At 37.8% G+C, this 23,649-nt stretch overlaps 1 protein-coding gene and 1 long non-coding RNA gene across 2 annotated transcripts in view; one reads left to right on the top strand and one right to left on the bottom strand.

Moving 5' to 3' along the window:
* LOC125230214 (5-hydroxytryptamine receptor) overlaps positions 1-5,781 on the top strand; it is a 296,357-nt gene extending 290,576 nt beyond the window's left edge. Inside the window, exons 5-6 of the mRNA XM_048135297.1 lie at positions 3,776-3,885; positions 4,571-5,781. Coding sequence (XP_047991254.1) covers positions 3,776-3,885; positions 4,571-5,489 — 1,029 coding nt within the window. The 3' untranslated portion in view covers positions 5,490-5,781. The remainder of the gene's footprint in view (positions 1-3,775; positions 3,886-4,570) is intronic.
* A 10,420-nt stretch (positions 5,782-16,201) lies between these two features.
* On the bottom strand, positions 16,202-22,716 carry LOC125230403. Its single transcript, XR_007177515.1, has 2 exons — positions 21,835-22,716; positions 16,202-18,868 (listed from the first exon to the last, which is right to left on the bottom strand). It is a non-coding gene; the product is annotated as an uncharacterized LOC125230403 (long non-coding RNA).
* Positions 22,717-23,649: the final 933 nt, after the last annotated feature.

Raw genomic sequence — 23,649 nt, 5'->3', positions numbered from 1 at the left:
TCCACCCGGCTGGGCAGCCGGCATGCCAGTAATGCAATATCTATTCGATGCATTCAATGCATGCGCCGTGCATATTGCATGCTATTATAATACGATATTTTAAAACGCGATGTTGCGAGCTGGTGGCTTTTGTTGAAGATATTTTATGATTATGCGTTGCAAATTTGTTATGATTTTTTATGTCGATAACCCACAATTTTGCTAAGCGTACACAAGTTTTGACAGCATAATTTTCGTACTTATAATAGCGCGTTGATATCTTTTGATTCCGAGGAGATTTTTAGGGTTCCGTAGTCAACTAGGAACCCTTATAGTTTCGCCATGTCTGTCTGTCCGTCCGTCCGTCCGTCCGTCCGCGGATAATCTCAGTAACCGTTAGCACTAGAAAGCTGAAATTTGGTACCAATATGTATATCAATCACGCCAACAAAGTGCAAAAATAAAAAATGGAAAAAAAAAGTTATATTAGGGTACCCCCCTACATGTAAAGTGGGGGCTGATATTTTTTTTCATTCCAACCCCAACATGTGATATATTTTTGGATAGGTATTTAAAAATTAATAAGGGTTTACTAATATTGTTTTTTGATAATATTAATATTTTCGGAAATAATCGCTCCTAAAGGAAAAAAAAGTGCGTCCCCCCCCTTTAACTTTTGAACCATATGTTTAAAAAATATGAAAAAAATCACAAAAGTAGAACTTCATAAATACTTTCTAGGAAAATTATTTTGAACTTGATAGGTTCAGTAGTTTTTGAGAAAAATACGGAAAACTACGGAACCCTACACTGAGCGTGGCCCGACACGCTCTTGGCCGGTTTTTTTTTACTAGCGTAATGTCGCGTCCTGGTTCAAATGCGGCCAAGTCATCCCGCCATATCTTTTTCAGTCTACCTGTGCATCCTCTAAGATAACTTGACAATAAAAATCATTCAATTTTTTATTGTCCACAAAAATGACCTCGATTTTTTCATTTTTCATCAGTAAGTTTATTAACGAATCTAGTTAGTTTTGAATTGGAGTTTATGAACCAGGAAAAAATTTGATGCTTTGTCCAATGGCTGCAATGTTAGTTGATATGCTTGATGATCTGATGCAGATTATATATGGCTCTGATGTCATAATACTTTCATCAGTAAACACACAACACACTTTTCCAGAATCACATCACATCACATCGTCGCACACACAGCAGTATTAGTAGTAGTCTTAGTGGCTCAGTTGACAGAGCGCTGGAATAGCCAGTGTCAAATTAATCCAAACCTATAGTGGTTTTAGTAACTTTTATTATTTTTCTTTGTGGGAGCGCTGTCTGTCCGGAGCTCGGCCTGCGGCCTCGCGTGCTTGGGAGCCTCTACACAGACCAACCCCTATAGACATCTATTACAAGACGACTCGCGGTCGCCAGCCTTCCTAGTATTTGCACTGATATAAACGCGGGCGCTCGCCGTGCCCGATCAGTATCGACCAAGTAACAGACCCGAAAGCAGCGCGTGTTTTTCGCACAAAAAAATTGGAAAAGGGTATTTTGATGCCTTAAAGATGTCCACCTGTAGTGTGAAATGGTGTGGAAAGGTAACAAGAAGCTCAAATTTATTTTTATTTTTTTATTTTATTTTATTTTATTTATTATCCACACTTACAACTATTTTTACAGGCTAACCTAATACAATAGTGTAACTATTAATAACTATTATCTAAAGTATTTCATTACGTCTAAATGATATTATATCTAATGCTAATTTCGTAAATTCATTCAGAGAACATGAGAACAGGTCAATATGTTCCGCTATTATGTTGAGGGTCCGCACAGCGCGCGTCAGCGGCGCCCGGGCGACCAGGTTGGTGCGCCCGCGCGGCTCGGCCAGCAGGCGCGGCCGCCGCCGGCGCCACACGTACCTGTCGGGTACATACACACTCACGTACCTCAACACCTCACTGTTGTACACTATACCTCTGAGTAATTTAAAAATATATGTCCCGAGACATAACTCCCTGCGCACCCGCAGTTCGTTGTACCCCACCATACCCAGCACGAATAAAGTCGGATACATTAAGGGGTAGAAAGGGTATACGCCATATTTCCGCAAGTATAAAAACCGGATAAACTTGTTCTGGATACGCTCCACCATTAAGTGATATTTTGTTTCATGGGGAGCCCAGATCACGGCATTACATTCAAGGCTGCTGCGGACAAGTGCATTGTATAAGGCGATAATAGCGCCAACATTTGCAAAACCTTGAGACCGCCGAAGCACAAAGCCTAGCATTCTAAAGGCTTTTTTATAGATATTGACGATATGATCCCTAAACCTCAGATCCGATGTGAATTTAACACCCAAGTCTTTAACTTCAGTGACTCTATTTAAAGATTCTGAGTTAATTTGGTAGTTATAGAGGATGGGGTTCAACGCTCGAGTGAAAGTTACCGTCACGCATTTGGTTGTATTGAAAAATAATTTATTTTTTATACTCCACGCAACTAGCCTATCTATGTCGCTCTGTAATTTGGCACAATCGTCTTCATTTTTTATTGGTAAATATATTTTCAAGTCATCAGCGAAAAGCAGGCAGGCCGAATTTGTGATAACCTGAGGCAAGTCGTTGATCATTACTAAAAATTCCAACGGACCAAGATTACTTCCTTAAAAACAGACGGCATTACATTCCACAAATAAGTCATATTTATAATTTATTCAGAGCCGGCATAGGTCAACTTACATTGGCCACTTACGCGTCAGTAGAGGGACAGTCATACTTCTGTCCCTTTTCATCTGGCGCGACTGCCCGCCGTCCTTGAAACGGCCAATCACAGCGCGCTTAACACATTCCCCGCCCGCTCCTCGCACCCCAAACACTGGTGACTCGTATCGCGAACCAAATATACAAGACTGCCACTCTATAGGAGGTTCTCTGTGGAGCCTCTACGAGACGCTCCGGGCCATCGGCCCTACGCGGAGCTCGGCCTTCGGCCTTCACAATTTAGTTACAGTGCCCTCTTCAATAGCGGTGGTCCGCACAACGTTTCACGTTATCCATCGCGGCTGTATCCCTGACGCAGCCTACCTTATTTTTTTTTCAGTACAGATGTTGTTTTTTTTACGCACTAGTGCGAGAAGTGGTTCATTATATGCCAGGTCGAAACTTCGGAGGCTCATCTGTACCTACTGAAAAACGTCGTACGATACACGTGCGAAAAGGAAATTCGTAACTCGTGTCGATTTAAAACACTCCCTTCGGTCGTGTTTTAATTTATCGCCACTCGTTTCGACCTTCCTTTTTTACGCACTTGTATCGTAATTACTATTTCACCCAACTGGTAAAGGCTCTCTTTGCTATTCGATAACAGAGAGCAAAATTGCATTTTATCCACAAAACTGCAAAGTAATTTCATACAAATTTTAACTCGATGTCTCAAGCTGGCTGGTAGATTTTACCGTGATTTTACCTATAAATGATGTTTTTTTAATTATAAATATTGAATAAAATGGTTTATTTAGTTTGATGTTTTATATAGTCAGTATTTTGTTCGTGTTGTGGTGAAAATTTTTGTCTTTCACTCGGTGGCAAAGTTTATAATAACCTTCGTGCCATAAAGCCCTCTTAACGCTCAAGATTCCACATTTCGATCCACTAGCTACGCTTGCGATTCAATATTGAAATTTTTCGATTGTTCGAGTATAAATACTGGCACTTGCGAGTAAACAACAACTTTACCAACTGCCTTGTAAAACAAATAACTATTATTTATCTTCATATTTTTTTTGTGTGCAGGTAAGCCAGGGCTGGATCCTGGGTCCTGAGCTGTGCGACATGTGGACCTCGAGCGACGTGCTCTGCAGCTCAGCTTCCATTCTCCACCTCGTCGCTATAGCAACCGATAGGTAAACACATCGAATAAATACTACTACCACAGAATATACAGGATGAAATAAAAAGGGCCGTTTAAACCAAGGATTGATTTCAAAACGAGAAATCGAGATTTGCTGACTTAATTTCGAATTTTAATGACATGAGAGTTTTGAATTATTCACGGTTTTTTTTTTATTAGACTTATATTGACCGGGATATAGACCGTGATTACCTTTTTGATTTTTGTCGAGCTCCCGATATTTCGACGCAGTTGCATGCATCATGATCACGGAAAACTGACGAAGGCAGGTGGATATCAAAGTTGCGTAGACAGCGCGCGATCTGCCCTCCTTCGCGCGCGTCGGCTGCGTTCACTTTCGTTATGAGTGTAGTGTGTTTGGACATAATATCGAGTGTGAATGCGACCAGTGGTAACGCTGAAAGTAGATACAAGTTGTTCATTGTCATCTCAAAAGTCACTATGCAAAGTTTGAATGGACCTTTTTATTTCACCGTGTATAATAGTACAAATATGTACTACTATGGCAGCCGCGATAATAAATAAAAAAATACAAAAAAAAAATATTTTTGCCATTTCCTCATCTGTATGTAACTATTTTTCTTTCTTTTGACCCTAAATGCGTGGTTAAAATTATTCCGTTTCCTTATGGGCACCTTGTATTGTCCGCAAATATCAAACTTCCTTTTTGTTGGCAGGTATTGGGCTGTGACGGATGTGGACTACATCCACAACCGCAACGAGCGGCGCATCTTCACGATGATCGTGCTGGTGTGGGGCGCCGCGCTCGTGGTCTCTCTCGCCCCGCAGCTCGGCTGGAAGGACCCCGACTACCTCGCCCGCATCACCCAGCAGCAGAAGTGCCTCGTCAGCCAAGACCTAGCCTACCAAATCTTCGCCACCATGTCCACCTTCTACGTACCGCTCGCTGTCATCTTAATCCTCTATTGGAAGATCTTCCAAACGGCCCGACGGCGAATCAGAAGGCGAACCGAACCTCCGCCCCCACGCCCGACGTCAGCCGACGGCACCACTACTCCTGGCAGACCAGTCCAGTCCGCCAGGGACAGGCGCTTCGTAAAGAAAAGGTTCCTCAACTTAAAGAAGTGCAATCAACGCACGCGCACCGAAGCGCTCGCCGCTTCGCTCCTCCTCACCGAAGGCCAGAGCACTTCCACTGTAGATACCCTGGACGAGGAGCCGCGCACGACCGCCTTCACGATCAACGAAAAAGCGCCTTCCGTCTCGCCTGAGAAGTCTTCCTCGACCGTTACGAATGGGTCGAAAGCGGAGCGCGCTATCGTGCCCGCTCCCTCGCATAGAGAAAAGAAGGAGTCACTAGAAGCGAAGAGAGAGAGAAAAGCGGCTAAAACGCTCGCTATAATAACGGGGGCCTTCGTATTCTGCTGGTTACCTTTCTTCATCATGGCACTGGTGATGCCTATTTGTTCTTCTTGCGTGATCAGTGATTATCTAGCCAGCTTCTTCCTCTGGCTCGGCTACTTCAACTCGACGCTCAACCCGGTCATCTACACGATCTTCAGCCCCGACTTCCGCCAGGCCTTCGCCCGAATCCTCTTCGGCACTCACCGACGAGGTCGCAATAAAAAATTCTAACGAAAATGCCCCTACTATGTATATAATTAAGCCGATGGGTACCGGCTGTTAGAAAATGGACTATAATATTCTCCGTGTACGATATTTCAGATATATTAAACGTTGTTAGTTAGTGTAAATAAGTATAGAAGTTTGTAAATATATCAGTACATACATACGATAGAGGATGTTGAATATATTGTTTTTTTAAACCGTTATCATAGTCTATAACATGTACGCCGCGACGTCGGTGCTCACGAGTCCAGGGCACCGCCGCCGCTCGCTCCTGAGTTGTTTCAAGTGACATTACCGAATAAATATAATAAATTATATCGCATCGAAGGTTTTCATTTCTCCAGTTTCCAGATACCAATTTTGTGCTCGAGTGCGGAAAGTAACAGTTCTTACATTAAAAGTTTAGCGGGGGAAGTTGGTACACAAAAGTTGGGCGGCCGTCAAAGCGGCAGTTTGGTACAATTACCGTTGATCGAAGTGAAATTGAACACGAATGTGAAATTAGCTTGACGAGTTTAGAATAGCAATGTACAAGTTGCAGAACACTCTCAAAATTTCCGTAAATTACTTCGAGTAATTTAATCATGAGAAAATTCTCATTAAAGTTGCCACTCTGAAAATTTTCTTTAGGATTAGGACACAGTATAATAAAGAGTACTATCGTACAGTATGGCCACTCCCGCTCCCCGCTAAAATTGCTGCCCACCCCCCCTCGGTTATCTCGCAGTTACCGCCTGTCAAAAACGCGAACAGTCGACCTGTCATAATATTTCACTCATACAAGCATATGATAGTACGCGTTCAACTACACGAGCTTAGACTGTCTACTAGGAACGCACCTCTTTCATATATTTCGTCGCCAGTATCCGAGGTGTGATTAGGATATCTTAAGCAATGACCCCAACAGTTGACGATCGCTTCATTTAATGTTTGAATTACACTGGCGTTTATTATCAACTCACCATGAGCCGTAGAAACAGAGCCTAAAGCTTGACATAAATCAGCGAAGAACGTTCCATGAGAATTCGCAATTTTGGAAACTACTCTTTGGTGCATTGCTAATTTAGAATTCAGTTTCGCTGCTTTTGGGAGAACCGGCAGAGAAAACCTGCTCCCAATTTTGGTTAAGAAAATATCCTAAGATCCTAATATGCTTTGACAAAATGCCGCAGTGCTGAAATGCCGTCACATAAAATCTAGCTTTATGAAATCTAGAAATAGTATAAAACGATGTAATAACGCTAACGATCAGCTAAACAACCAATTTAGGGTGAAACTTCGGAGCTGGCGGTCGTGTATTTTGTAGAAGACTAATCTTCATTGATGAAGGTTAGTATATAACAGGTAAGTACATATTATAAATTTCAGAACTTAACTACCTATTTATTGAAATACCTACATACTTGCAAATACAAATAGGTTTCAGCAGCGGCTGATCCATTTATAAGCCGATTCCCACAGGCTTGCTTAAAATTGATTAGGTACTAATAAAATACCAGAATAGTAGCATACATTTTCACCAGCAGCCGCTACTGATAGGTACAGAACACAAAACCATTTATTTAGCAAATAGGCCATAGGGGCACGTTTACACGTCAACATAGAAATACTAACAATTGAAAATACTACTTTTGCATACCTTGCCTTCAGTCGTTTCCAACACAATTACCTTCCTTTCTTCACCTCGACTTTTTGCCGCGGCTAATGTAGGGATGGGGTCCGATTGGCAGTTATTCCCAGAACTAATTGACTCAGGTGTAAGTCATAAGAGCCATGGTTTCGACACTATATTTCTTCGTCGAACAGCGTTTTGAAAAACTAATTGATACCAGACCTCTTTGAACCCACGACCTCCAGATTGAAAGACACACGATTTTAACCCTAGGCGACCGGCTACATTAGTGAATAGGTATATAAATCGCTTAAATGAAATTGAGTAAATGATCAGGATTTTTATTGCAATACAATAATGTGCGAAGTGCGTGTCGGTATGCAATTTTCCTTGCGAATTCACAATCAGAGCAATGCCACAATTTCATCACTATCGAGCGAAATCGAACTTATGCTTACATGAAAGAACGGAGGTTCATGAATAAAAGAATCTATATTTTCCTTCATTAATGCGAGCAAAATGAACATTTTACTGGAAAACGCCGCACTAGTCTAAAATTCACAGAAAGATGAAAAAGAACTGCTTAAAATGAGCTCAGAATAAAACAGCGATGATGGATGAAAATGTAGACTTGGATAGATTAGAATTAAATACACTAAAACACAAAAACCTGGATGGCATCGCTATTCATTAAATAATAGATTCATTGATCATTGTGCAATTTTCTTTTAATAAAATAAATAAGTATAGCTACGGTTAAATAACAATTTATATTGATTGATCATTCGGTCACGAATTCATCTTATAAAATATTTTGAATTAGGAAAGAAATTACAGAATAAACAAGTTGAACAAGTTATGAATCAGAAATTCAATAAAATATACTCTATCAAACAAGTCGGTCAGTAAATAAGAACAAAGAAAACTATATGCATCCTTTTCTTTTGGGTGCTAGAGAAAAGGATAAGTACCTATAGTTTTCCTAGTTCTTATTTACTGACAGACTTGTTTGACAGAATATAGGACATTACATAACTGCCTTTAAAATTTTATTAGCGAAAAACTTTTCACGAGGCATAATATTTTCATGACAGTCATAAAACATACTCGTAAATATTCAGCGAGAATTATCTAACGTATTATTATTTCGTTTAGTAAAGTATTTTCGAAAGCTAAAACAAAATAAATACGGACAAGAATGGCAGCTTCAGCAGCGTATACAGTATAGTGTTGGGAGTAACTCGAGTCTACTTTCGAAATTCTTGACTTAGTTTTTCGACGTTGTGTTCTTAATGTTCTTATGTAAAATTCCAAGGTGTTGTAATTAGGAAGTCGAATACATACTGCGTTTTTAAAATATAGTCATATAATTATATCTTTAATTTCTAAAGGCTATCAAATGTTAGAGTATGAAAAACTGAGTCCTGTCGAGTTTTAAAACAAAGGACTCAATTGACTCGAGTCTTTGCCAATGACCTGTTTCCAATGATGATAGGTAACAGAAACTCAATGATATCGAGAGTGACGTGCGGACAGACGGACTTACCCGACGCATTTAATACTAATAAAAGGTTATATAAATTACGGCGACTAAGAATGAATCGAGTCTCAAATCACAAAAGACTCAAGTCTACCAACACTATCACCGTACGGTACTCAAACATTACTTACTAATACAAGAATCAGAATCAGAATAGTTTATTTGCTAGAACACTTTATATTAACATATGGTACATGATGTTGAGGTAAATTAGTTGACATTATTCAGTCGGTGAACGACATTCAAAAATTATAAAAACATGAAAACATTATCAACACGATAGCATTTCCATAGCATACCTTAATACAATTACAATCAATACAAAAATCACAATAAAATAACGCAAATTAAAATAAAATAAATGTTTCAAGCTTCTGATCTACCTACAGGCACATTATATTTTGAAAAAGTAAGCCGATTTTAATATCACATGACTCGAAATACACGAATTTATCAACACAAGCAACGAAACTTCCTAAAAAAACCTCAGTAATAAAAAATCTGGAACACAACAGTTTAATTATACTTTGTCAAACAAGTTTGTCAGTAAATAAGAACAAAGAAAACTATATGCATCCTTTTCTTTAGGGTGCTATAGAAAAGGATACCTATAGTTTTCTTTGTTCTTATTTACTGACAGACTTGTTTGACAGAGTATAGTTCTACAAAAATCGAATCGAGTCTCAAGGGACAGCAAAAGACTTTAGTATATCAGCACTAGCAACGTACCCGTGCTCAAAGATATCGAGAGTGACGCGCAGACAGCCGGACCTACCCGACGCATTAGATACTAATAAAAGGTTCTAGAAAATACGACAGCAAAGGCTCTGGAACATTCTGAGGCGCTGTGAGGAATGTACGTTCATTTATTTGTATAGGACTTAGTTTTATCAAAGACATATTGTAACTTTATATTTTGTGCAATAAAGTTTAAAATAAATAAATATACCAGTTGCTATGTGGAATAATAGTTACAAGGGGCAAAGGGCAAAGGGGCAAAGTTTGTATTTTAATGCCGAGTGTAGAATTGAAAAACGAGCAAGTGAAAGGATTCTAATAGTTGACTCGCTTCGCTCGTGGTTCGAGAATAGAATCCTGAAGTTGCGAGTTTTTTAACACACAAGAAGTAAAATACATTTGCACCCGAGTGTAACACAAAATTTTTCCTCTCACTATAGCGAGGAAACTACAGCGCAAAAAATGCGTTTATGACTGTTTCCAGTAGTTCCACGGGTGGTAAATCAACTTTATTACTAGATTCACCTACTTTTATCAATTTTAAAGCAGCTAATTTGACTTTATTCAAGATAAAATTACTTTACCCACTAGTGGATAAAATGCGTTTTTACCCGCTGGTATTAAAGGACACAAAACACGTGTTTCCGAGCTAGTGAGGGGAAAAACTTATTTACCCAGACGGATAGCACAAATACAGATTTGGAAAATGATGGACAGAATAATTACACATACTCGTAATAAGGGTGAATAGAAGACAATTATATCAAGCGGGCCGATGTTTGATTAAATTATTAATGTAAATTAGCGTGTTACACGAAGCTCATATTTAAAATGTATGGATATCACACACACGCACGCAATCATACACACGGCTATACCGGGCGTTGCTAGCCCATTGCCGCACCACAACACAGAATGCTGAAATTCGTAACGTAAATAGTACCAAAGTGCAAGACGTGGGTTTCGTCATGACCAAAGTAAAATGGAGTTCGGCAGGACATGTGCCTGGGTGGACTTAAATGTTAACAGAATGGTAGCCGCTTACAGTACAGACGTAAGAAGTGGCATCCGTTGACTCGTTGGGTGGTCGACTTACGGAAAATTGCGGGCCACAACTAGATGATACTAGTATGTATGCCAGGTACCTAGGTCAGGGAGAAGGCCGGGAGAAGTGGCGTACTGGGAGAGAGAGGCCTGTGCTCAGCAGTAGGCGATAAAAGGCTGACAATTATGATGATGAAATTATTCATATTATGCTGTTTGGGAACCTGAATTTTAGTGATTATTTCATACACTGCTGATGCTAACATTGATGACCTCGCGTAGGTACCTAAACATTCTCATACCCTTTTGCACAACTTGCCTTGTCTCGCGCGAGTCCATACATCAAGCGCGACTTCGAGTATGGACTCGCGCGACTTCGAGTAAGGCAAGTTGTGCTAGAGGGGCATGTCTAATCAGTAACTAAATAACAGTTACTAATCCTTTTGCATACATAACACACAAAAGGTCAAAGGTATTTCGACCCCTAGTTACATCTTTTATGCAATGTGATTTCAACATTTGCTATTTGAATACCGCTTGAATAATAGATACGATTGTAAGCGTTCATTTCGCTGGTCATAAATTATCGAGTATTGGTGCTATTATTTTATGGTAAAATTATGATTTGTGGCTTTGAATAGCGGTATCTATCAGTAATATATTAGTGGAGATAAGATTATCAGTAAACAATAAATGTAAGGTAGACAGCCTACCATCGGACTTAGACGCACGGCCGGGGTCCATTCTTATATACTTGGTAGATATTCCACTAATTTGCACGAAGAGATTTCCTTCATCTTTTCTGATGCGCACTGCCCAGGAGTGAAATTCCTTGCCGGCGGCTATATTTCCGAGCTCATATAACCCGGCCACCTTCAAATCTAGGGTGACCAGGCACCTTCTGGGCGAGCTCACTTCAACTTAGGCCACGTCTTTGCCTTTGGCTAGTCTGTGACCAAAAGTAAGCTCATTTATTATTTTTATTATTTGGAGCCCGTCGTGTCCCACTGCTGGGCAAAGGCCTCCCCCCAATTTCTCCACTGAACTCTATCCAGTGCTATGTCTGACCATTCCTCCAAGAAGGAGTCCAGTTCATCCCTCCATCGCCGGCGGGGTCTGCCGGATCCCCGATCAGAGTTTATATAAGCTCATTTATAATTTAAAAAAAAATACGATGGCTAAATGCACACATGCCACCCGGTCCGGGGGAACCAGGGGCGAAGACGGACTAACCAATCTAGGACTACCGTCTAAAACCATCAACAAATTCCGTCTCCGCCTTGGGTGAAGTGCGCAGAGGTACCATAAGCATTAGTCCACGTACCTACTCGGTATCAAGATGCAATATCGAGTGAGGATTGCCGAGATGGAGTTGGGCGGGACATGTTGCCAGGCAGGGTGATGACAGGTGTACTAGAATGTTAACGGAACGGTGGCCGCTTACAAATGTAAGAAGTGCCTGGCATCCGTTAGCTCATTGGGTTGACATCCGGAAAATTGCGGGTCACAATTGGATGAGACTGGCTCAAGACCGGGATCAGTAGCGTCAAAAAGATCTGGGCGATAAAGCGCCACATTTAGTCTACGCAGCGCCAAAGGGTCAAGCCGATCAGACATTTAAGTATGCTGGTACTAAAATCGTGGACAAAAATTAAGAACATACATACATACATACATACAATCACGCCTGTATCCCATAAAGGGGTAGGCAGAACACATGAAACTACTAAAGCTTCAGTGCCACTCTTGGCAAATAAGGGGTTGAAAGAAAAACTGTGACATTAAGAACATTCCTATGTAAATAAGTAAGTATTAAAACCATGGTAAACATTTTATTTCCAAAATAAACTACGCCTCATAAAAAGTAATAACTGGGGAGCTCTCACGGAAACGACTCAAATTTAACCCCTTCACCGGCCAGGGGGACTGAGGATGATATATCTAAATGAGCCGCCCAAATTATGACGGATCGAGGTTGGAACTACTTCCTAGTGCGATGTTCCGGTAGGGTTAGACACGTGTAACTTAGAGGGCTTCCATTTCATATTTAAGTATACCAATCTATCACATATACATACATACTATCACGCCTGTATCCCATGAAGGGGTAAGCAGAGCACATGAAACTTCTCAAGTTTCAGTGCCACTCTTGGCAAATAAGGGGCTGAAAGAAAACGAAACTGTGACATTGCAGTGACAGGTTGCCAGCCTCTCGCCTACGCCACAATTTGCCCCATATCTCACAGTCGCCTTCTACGACACCCACGGGAAGAAAGGGGGTGGTGAAATTCTTAACCCGTCACCACACGGAAAACCTAAAAAATCTATCACATATGGTGCTACTTTATCTCACTAGTGTGAGAAGTGGAACTGGTAATTACCAACCACCACCTTACTTAAGTACCAGTAACCTTATTAATTTTTAATTGTATTGTTATTATATTGTTGTTTTGTAGTGTTCGCTAAATTAATGTGTTATGGTATGATCCAAGTTGGTCGAAATAAAAATTATTTATTTACTAGCTTTTACCCGCGGCTTCGCCCGCGTAATAAAAGTATTCATTAAGATTTTCATTTGGATCCTTAGGTTTCTCTGTAGGTATATTTATCTGCGATTATTTCGATTGCACATAATACTTTTGCTTGCAATGATTGTAGAAATATTACACATCGACCACAGCGTAGGTAATTCTATATACGCTGGGGAAACCTTTATAAACATCCCACATAGCCCGTATTTCGACACTATGATCGGTGGGTAAAAAGTACTTTTTTCTATTATCCCTTACAATTTTTTACATTTTGCTTATACTTATCGCAAACGTAATCTTCAAGCAAGCAAACAACGATCGTCTTAGAGCACATTGATTGTAAGAGACCGCCGACCGATTATCCGTATCCCTCTAACGATACCCATATTATCCGTATCCGTATCCCTATCCCTATCGCTATCGCTATCGCTATCCCTATCCCTATCGCTATCCCTATCCCTATCCCTTATCAGGATGTTTAATGATATAACACTTTAAGTTCTCGCGCTTTGTACACGTATTTAAAGTCACATACAGGTCGAACGCGATTAATTAACATTATTTTTACCTTTTTTCCCAACGTTTCGGCCAGGTTGCACTGGCCGTGGTCGCGGAAGACTGACGTCCCAGCAAAATGTCACCGGAGTTGTAAACAACACAAAACTACCCGATATTAATTTATATAAATGTTCGGGGTAGACAAATAAATATAATCTACCCGCTTTTAGTTAATGTTTATTTCCCACCATGTTTATTTTAAAGGTAAAAATAATGTTAATTAATCGCGTTCGACCTGTATGTGACTTTAAATATATGTTTAATGATTTCTTATCAAGTGCTAAAATATAAAGTTTCATGGTTTTATCTTTAAAATTAAGAAATCCCATACAAACTTTCAACCTCTTTTTCAACCCCTTCATCCCTTTTTTTCGAAATAAAAAGTAGCCTATGTTTTGTCTCAGGGTCTAAAGATTGTCTGTTCCAAATTTCATCAAAATCGGCTGCGTGGTTTAAGCGGGAAAGCGTAACAGACAGACAGACAGACAGACAGAGTTACTTTCGCATTTATAATATTATAGTATATAGTATGGATAGTATGGATTTTAAGGGCCATATGGGACCATCCACATATTAAGTACGTCACTTAAAATAAAATAGTACATTACTACAGAGGCCGGGACAAAGGACCCATTTCCCGCCGAGGTATGTATAGTGCTTTTCTCAAACATGGTATGAAATAAATAAAGTCTACTGAAAATAGTAACTTTGGATGGCTGTATCTCCTAAACGGTGCGTCGTAGCGCAAAAATAATCGAATTTTCGTTCCCCTTGATACCCCGTATACGCTAATAAAAAAACAAAAATTTTTTTTGTATGAAAACGCACCCAAAATCAAATATTGTCTAGGGCCCGTACCAGTTGCAGTCGGCACGTCTATAAAGCCCCTTATAGTTTTTTTTTTAATTGGCTAAATACCTGGATGTTATGTCACAATTATCTATGTTTGGAAATTAAAAAAGAGGACTTTGCCGGCCTTGGCCTGCAAGGTTTGTATGAAATTCCATTATCTATCAATCGTCCTAGCCGCACCTGCAACGTCATACTTCGCTGCCAATTATAAGGCACATAACATCAATATTTCATACCATGTTTGAGAAATAAATATTATTAGACATTCTTGCACAGTTTTAACTATAAAACTCCCGTGAGACTCATACATATTTAAAAATATTTTAAGCGGGTTACTCACGTATTAAGTCGATATAGCGTTCGACATGTTTCGGTTCAATTTCGAGAACCTTTCTTTCAGCAGCCGCGCGCACTGAGCAAGCGCCCGCAGTATGCGTCGCGCTCTCGACATGTAAAGGCGGGGTCGCTACTCTTGAGAAAGGTTCTCGAAATTGAACCGAAACATGTCGAACGCTATATCGACTTAATACGTGAGTAACCCGCTTAAAATATTTTTAAATATTCTTGCACAGATTGACATACTTACCTATAACACTAAGTTCTCGCGCTATGTACACAATATTTCACTACAGATTTACTTCACGTGGGACTACCACGTTAAGCTCAAGACGGCTTTTATTGTGGGTACTCAGACAATGATTATATATAATTATAATATACAGATATTTAACTATACAATAACTATGAATTATGTTGCGGAATTTCATTGGAAATATTTCCTTCATACTATTTCCGACAACCTTCAAATCAAGGGTGAACAGGCATCTTCTGGGCGAGCTCACTCCATCGTAGGCCACGTCTTTGCCTAGTCTGTGGTCAAGAGTAAGCCCATTCATTATTTAAAAAAATGTATTGTATATATTGAGCTGTCACCCCACACATCAGAATAACAGCGCCGTCTTGCTAATTATCATATATATCTGGTCTGGCTTTGTATGTCTTTGGATCAAAAGAGGACTAAAGGGTAATTGTCCCTGATATTAATCACGCGTGGTAACACCATAAAACTACTATTTAAAACCCTTTCTGTTCAAGTTTATACTCATTATTCGGACTGATCACTTTACCCTTAAACTCAACTTTATAATAAAGATTTCAAAGTTTATTTTTAAGTAACAAAATCAATGAAGATACGAGGTTGATGGTTCGGCCATTTTGGAAATGCAAATGGTGGTCCTGACAGTATAATGTAAAAACTTATAATGATGATTATTAAGTCTGAACCTTCGTAATGAATATTAAACTCTTTTGACTACGTTTGGTGATTATAGTATAATAGCTGAATATTATTCGGGTTGAGTTTGGTTATGCCACTTATGCCATAGTTATTTTAGATAGTATAGTCTGTATGTTTCTTAGGTATTTAAATCTACCCTCAAAACGCTCCTTCAACCAGTTGAAGATACAATGAAATAATTACATTTAATTTCTCTAATACGTTAATTTATCTAAGAAACTGTGTCTAACTTCTTACTCTTATCGAGTTATTAAAAAAAATCGTTCAAAGTGTAGTACGACCTTTATAACTTCCTACTATTCTTTATCATGAGTTCATGACATGTGCCGTCAGAAATTTAACAGCTATATTACTCTTAAAAAACTAATTTAACAAAAAAATATTGTATACCGGTTATTTCTGATAATGTACCTGATGTGAGCCAAGCCAAGGCTCAAGAGCTCAGTCACAGGGTTCCATCATTTAATCTATTGCTTCCAGTTTCATGTGAGGGCATGTCCGTGGCCCTCGAGCTCCGGTATGGGGGTTTATCATTTAAACCACTGCTTCCAGCTACATTTGCTTTATTACATTGATTGCTTCAATTACAGTGTCAAATAATAATCAGGAATATAACATTAATCAAATCATTAATCATCTACTATCAGTAGTTACAATCCGTACAAAAACTCTTATAACCTAAAAAGTGAAGTGCCGCCAAATCTGACGTTTACTGTTGACATTCGTTAAGCCCATGCACAGATGAGCTACGATCAGTATAAGGCTATATATACAGAATGTTATTCATTGTGATGCTTACAGCTTCGGCCGTCCTTATTATAAAGTGAGCCCTCTCACTAAACATATTCACCTCAATAACAGTGGTAACAAACGTACGGGTACCTATCTACGCTTAATGTCTACATTCATTACTACAGTATCAATCCACAGATATTCATTACTACAGTATCAATCCACAGACATTCATTACTACAGTATCCTTCTCCTAAACCTTATTAAATAATCAGTATAACACATATACAAAATCTTAAATTCTTTCGTAACCTTATTACAGTTATTAAATATACAAGAGCTATCAGTTTAACACATATAAAATCATCAGCCTTTTAATCTCATAAAATCACAAATCAAGATCACTTTTAATCTGCAGTTACCTATCTTTCATTAATATATTAAGGAACTTAAATCATGCTCTTCTAGACAGTTTATGAGTAAGTAAAAATCAACATCAATACAGCCTGTCCTAATGCCTGCTCTAAACCTATGAATAACTTTTTTTTGTAATATTCAACATATTATAAACACTTGCATTACCTACATCAAGTAGCTGTAACAGCTTGCATTTCGTTGAAGTTTTCCAATCTAGCAACTAATTTACAATCATAGACTGCTCCAAGCAATTAATACAAGTAGGTATAAACGACCATTAACAACCGCAGCCTGTCTTCAAGGCCTACTCAACATTCTGGCAAATTAGATCATTATATTCAATGCGTGTCTTGATCAATCGCAACCCTCGGTCTTTCACAGCTTTCAGGAACTGTTCTTATCACATTAACAAAGTATATATAAATAATAATCTCAGTCCGCTTTCAAAGGTCAGTTCTAAACATATTAACGAATTATGTATCATTAACAATGCCATAGGCAGTTTGAATTTTGTACATAATATAAAGTGATTAACACTCTCAGTTTGTCCACAAATGTTCTAATCATATGAACAAAGTATTATCATTAACTATCTCAGTCTGTTTACAATACCTGTTTTATAACCAGTATGATTATCCATTTTATCAAAGTATATAAAACATCATTATCAATCTCTGCCTACTAGGCTTGTTATTTAAGTATTGACTAAGTATAATATATCATTAATAGTCACATTCAGCTTACAAAGTCAATTCTAATCATATTATCGAGGTTTTTATATTATATCATTAACTATCTCAGTCTGCCTTCAAGGCCGGTTCCAAAGTATAACATATTAGCAAAAGTATATTTTCTAATTAACATCACAGTCTGCCTACTAGACTAGGCCTGCTCTTATCATATTAATAAAGTATATTATATCACTAATAATCAGTCTGCTTACAAGCCTGTTCTAATTATATTAATAAAGTATATATCATTAACAGTCAACCTAAAGGCCTGTTCTGAACATATTAATAAGAGATATTATACCATAAACATCCGCAGTCTGCCTTTAAGGCCTGCTCTTTTCATCAACAAAATATAATTTGTTATGGCCCGTTCTTGACTAATCAAGGCGGTCTGCCAATCAATCAATTAAATTATGGCCTGCTCTAGACTGGTGTGGCCTAGACAGTCTGCCATATCGGCCTGCTCTAGAATGTCAAGATGGTATTATAGCCTGTTCTAGACAGTCTGCCTTCACGGCCTGCTCTAGAATGTCAGGCTACTACCCAAACCTGTTCCAGACAGTCTGCTCCTTCATTCAACCTAATCAATCAATATAATTTTATAATTTGGTATGGCCTGCTCTAGACTGGTGTGGTCTAGACAGTCTGCCATAACGGCCTGCTCTAGAATGCCAAACTGGTATCATAGCCTGTTCTAGACAGTCTGCCTTCACGGCCTGCTCTAGAATGTTAGGCCCAACCCAGTCAGGACCTGTTCCAGACAGTCTGCTCCTTCATTCATCATAATCAATCAATCAAAAGGTATTAACCTTTTCAATCTTATATGTTTGTTATGGTAAATAATATCATCATCAACAATCAGGGCCTGCCCCAGACAGTCTGCCTTTAAGGCCTGTTCTGAGCAGTTTTCCAACATAAATTTACCTATCAATATTTTGTTTAAAATTTGATTCACGCAACAAGCTTACATTACAAGAATCTTCGAATCGACATAAGTCACAATCTATACATAGCTTTGTTTGTTTTACCTACTATCATGGCCTGGTCTAGACTACACACTGCCATAACTCGGCACTCAATTAAGATTTTACAATATGTATATAAAGACTAGTATAGTCGTGCCAGCTATTAATCTTATAACATTGAATGTCGACACTCTCAATCAATGCACATATAGAGAGATTCGCTTCCTTATCGTGTAAGTACACGGCACTGCAGTACGGCGACTCTGCGACCCTGATCACCAGCAGCTTGACACTCGGTCCGCTGGCAGTGGCTCCACCATCTATCAGATTTAACCTTCTTTACATCAGTGTGCTCTTGCAGCGAGGCTCTTCCAAATCATCAATTTCATCCGATCAGCCATATTACCAGCGTTGGAACATAAAACAAATAGAAACACATTATACTATTGTCAGTACCTAATTCTCGTTCTAGCCACAGACATTAAAAATTCGATCAGACACAGTCGATCATCATCATTATAATTCGTCTAGGTATAAGATTATTACCATCATTATAATCCATCATCGATTTTATCTGGTTATTAACCCTGTTATATACATCGAAACAAACTTTCAGTCAACATAGAAAAGCATAGAAAAATCACCCTCAAGAGACCTGCTACTTATTGAGTATAGTACTTTAAAACCTAAAATTATCAGTATTGAATATTGAAAATACTCTCAGTATTTTAATCAAAGATTCATATCATTAATTTAATACAATGACATTCATACTAATTTCATTTATCAACCTTGAATATATTTAGAAAATTAAGTATTATATTCACAATTTCCGTTACTTTTAACGCCTTAATTGCCAAATTGGCTCCGTAATTGCAGTTTCACGTGCTCTGCCTACCCCATTTTGAAATACAAACATGGCGTTATGTAAGTTTATCAGTAAATATTAATTAAATGCAACATCCCTGGGAATATTTTGGGTAGCTATTGAAATCTTGTAGCTATTAGTAACCTTTAATGAAACAAAACTTCTTAGGTACCTATACAAATATTCAATGAACTTTCCTACGTATTACATTCTCTTTCTCTTGCAGTTTTATAACGTTAATTGTTTATTAACCCGCAGATTCATAATGGCAATAATCAACTACTTATTGGAATCGGAAATTTCAGAAACATCTCTTCAACCTCTGGCTCTGCAGCGACTCACGAGGGCGCAACAAACAACATTATTCAGACAAAATCAAAATGAACCTCTGAAGTCTTTGGCCGGAGCCGAAAACGCTATTTGCATACCAGCCATATTATTTAGAATAAGTTCAGTTACTTATATCTTATTCATTTCTTCTTTTTGTTACATTGGTACAGCCGTCGAGCTCTATTTGGATGTAAACAGCACTCTTCTAAATAAAATGTAACCTTCAATTTTGTATTCGTTGGTTACCTTAATACGATTAAATTTACCTACTTATTTCTGGTCATCACTGAGTCTCCATCATACAATAATTAATTACACCAAATATTATGATCAAAAGTTGATTTCATGATGCTTTATGAAAAATTAAACCAACTCCAAATTCCTCCCTTTCTGGCTTATTTCGCAAGGTTTCTTTATATTAAAATGTCATTTACCGTTAACCACATAAGTACATTTATGTCACTCTGGAAACTCTAGATTTTACCTTTTTTTTGTATCATTGGACTAGGTACTAAGCCACCAAAGACAATGTACGGCATATCGACACCACACAATAAAATCACTGCAACAATCATCTGCTAAGATGCTGTGGCCAATGATGTATCAATACAACATGAATCCGAACAAATAAATGTATTAATACCAAAACTTGGTACCTAGTACCTAAACAATTTGAAGTAGATACTTCTATTTACCATTGCTACTTTTTTTTAAAGTCCATTTTCAATGATGATTGAATAAAAAAAAGTTCTGCTGGTATTTCAAACAAGCATGGTTTTTTTGATATTTAATTTAAATTACTTATATAACTTGATATTTTTTTTTTAATTTTAATAAGTAGGTACCTACAGGTCACCTGCTTTTACCTTTACTAGGCACTGTATACCTTGAACTGGCTTGTAATTTTTACCTTTACTAGGCACTTGCAATTTTAAATATAGTGACCTAAAAGTTACGACCTGGTAGTTGTGTTTACTTAAAATACATCAATAATTACTCTGTCTATTAACCTGAATCTACCATACTATAAATTATTTGTGTTCTTTTCTAGAATAATTCCATAGAATTACTGACTCTCTAACATGTTGGTAGTGGGGAAAAGTAATGTGCATACTCAATCCCTTAAAACAAAAACTAAAAAAAAGAACCGGGTTATCACTAAACCTTTTATACTTACATACATATTTGATCATCAACATAGATAAATATCACATGGTAATATTCAAAGGCATACTTTCGTGATGTACATTGTACAGTACCAAAATTCGAAATGGAATCAGAGGCCAATTGTCCTGGACGAAAATGATGATGCTTTGAAATTGTAACCTTTGTTTTCGGAGTAACTTTTTAGAAATTTAGTGTTAAAAGATAGTGACACCATGAAATGGTTGTGTGTCTCTTTTACACTCATGTACTGTTTATATCATTAGTAACATTACTTAACTACCTTTGTATGTAACCCCGTGATTAATCATGCCAGTTATCCATATCAGTCGGTCACAAAAATCATTAGAGAATCAATGAAGAATTTGAAGTAATTAATAATATCCATAATTGAGGAGTAATCAATTCAGGAAAACCCATTATATCTTTATATTGCATAAATATTACTCATACTTTCACAAAATTCAGGCTTGATAGTATAAGCGGACCTTTGATTAGCTTACTACACAATAGGTAATAGTCTGGAATAGAGATCTGATTCACTCTACCAGTTTTAATATGTCACTACCAGTACCGCTACACATTTGTACCTTATACCTCAAATAACTGATACATATATTTTATATATAATTATGTACATGAACTATCTATTGAGCTATGTATTCTGATTTATGAACCACAGTTTATATATTCTATGACCTGTGACCTGTGTGCCGCTTGGTAAAAATCTCTTTATATTGAAACCCGACATAGCCTGCTAACAATTTAATTTAGCATGCTACTGCTTGAAGCTCTTTTCTCATTTTTCATAATAGCTAAAACTTTGGATTGTCAATCTATATCATTATCTTTGTTATATTTCATCATACATATATATAGGTACTATATAACCAATGTGTCTGAACTAAAAAAAAAAACTTTTCAGTACTTTTCAGTAAACCATCCAAAAGAATAAATATACATTCAACTTACATGTGTTAATCAGTTTTCTCTGAGTACCTGCACTGCACCAGAATACTGTGTATTCTGTCCAATGCCATTCTTACCATCTAGCATTTCATATCCTTATCAACATGTTCAAGGCTTGTGCTGATGACATAGTTAGTTTCACCAAAGAGCTAATGCTTCAACCCTTAAGTTACCTCTCATCATACATCAGCTGTTTGATTCCTTGAGTTGTTCCTTTGTGTATGGCAGCTTCTCATCTCACAGCCCAAAAACAAACAATACAAAAGAAATGGTTAATAATTTGATCAACTGAAAACAAAGTTATGCTAGATGCACCAAACAAAAACCTTTTGGTTTTAAGTAAACAAAACGATCTGTCTTTTGCTCCTCTTATCGAACAAGTTAATGAAATCTTGTATCATTTATACACATATTTTCTGTAGTTTCTATTATCAAACCAACTTTTAGAAGGCCAAGTGACGTTTACGCACCTTGTGGACATTAGATCCTTTATCCAACTTCTGAGATGTGAGCCAAGCCAAGGCTCAAGAGCTCAGTCACAGGGTTCCATCATTTAATCTATTGCTTCCAGTTTCATGTGAGGGCATGTCCGTGGCCCTCGAGCTCCGGTATGGGGGTTTATCATTTAAACCACTGCTTCCAGCTACATTTGCTTTATTACATTGATTGCTTCAATTACAGTGTCAAATAATAATCAGGAATATAACATTAATCAAATCATTAATCATCTACTATCAGTAGTTACAATCCGTACAAAAACTCTTATAACCTAAAAAGTGAAGTGCCGCCAAATCTGACGTTTACTGTTGACATTCGTTAAGCCCATGCACAGATGAGCTACGATCAGTATAAGGCTATATATACAGAATGTTATTCATTGTGATGCTTACACTAACGACATGTCGTAATAACGCAAAAGAAAATAAAGGCGCATGTACCCTAAAGTCGGGTGATAGACGTACGCGTACTTACGCGTACTTATGGCCTGACGATATTTTTCGATTGTGTGTCACCGTAAGTGCGCGTACTTTAAAACTGCCGCCCCGCCCATAGTCGTCGTCTTTAAGTACGCGTACTTGCTCGCACGTCTATCACCCACTTAAGAGAGCGTTGAAACGTAAAACTCATCGAATTGAATCTTATGTCAATCACATTCGATTCTTAGAAGATTCATTATCATTATAATGATATTCATACCACCGCTGAAGTTCAGCTTTCATTAAATTAAATTGGACATGTAATTCCTCCAAAAGTTGTCTCATTGACAACTGTCATGGTCTTAGCTGACAGTTCATAATTAAGTCGAAATTAACTGACATTTTTAATAAAGGAAACTGTCAAACGAGCTTACAATATTTATCGTTACAACTCGCAATCGAAAATCGACGGTTACCAGTTAGATTAAAGTTAGATTTTGTGTGCCAAAGCGAGAGATGATGATACAGTCGAGTTCATAAATATATAATTATACAGTTTTTCCCCTTATCTTAACGAGTTAAGGTGAAGAAATGTACACATATTATGACCGCGACAGTACAAGGAGTATTTTTATTCGGAACTTAACTGTTTTGTGGAAAGAACAGAGTACATTTTTGTTTGTCAGTTACAGATGTTGGTATTGTTTGGAAAATTATTATTTTGTTTACGAATCCGTTTCCGGCGAAATGTTTCGTTATTTTTGCTATCGGTTCGGGTCATCATAATCAATCTGGGTGATAAATTGTATAATTTCGAGTTTTATTAATTATAATACACTTGATAAGTACTTCGTCTGTGTAAAAGTGAAAAACTTTAGACTCGATTTTCATAAAATGTAAG

This window comes from Leguminivora glycinivorella, chromosome 10 (assembly GCF_023078275.1).
Source record: "Leguminivora glycinivorella isolate SPB_JAAS2020 chromosome 10, LegGlyc_1.1, whole genome shotgun sequence".
Classification (NCBI taxonomy): Eukaryota; Metazoa; Arthropoda; class Insecta; order Lepidoptera; family Tortricidae; genus Leguminivora; species Leguminivora glycinivorella.
Note: the sequence above shows the minus strand (reverse complement) of the source record. Positions and strands in the feature narration are given on the sequence as shown.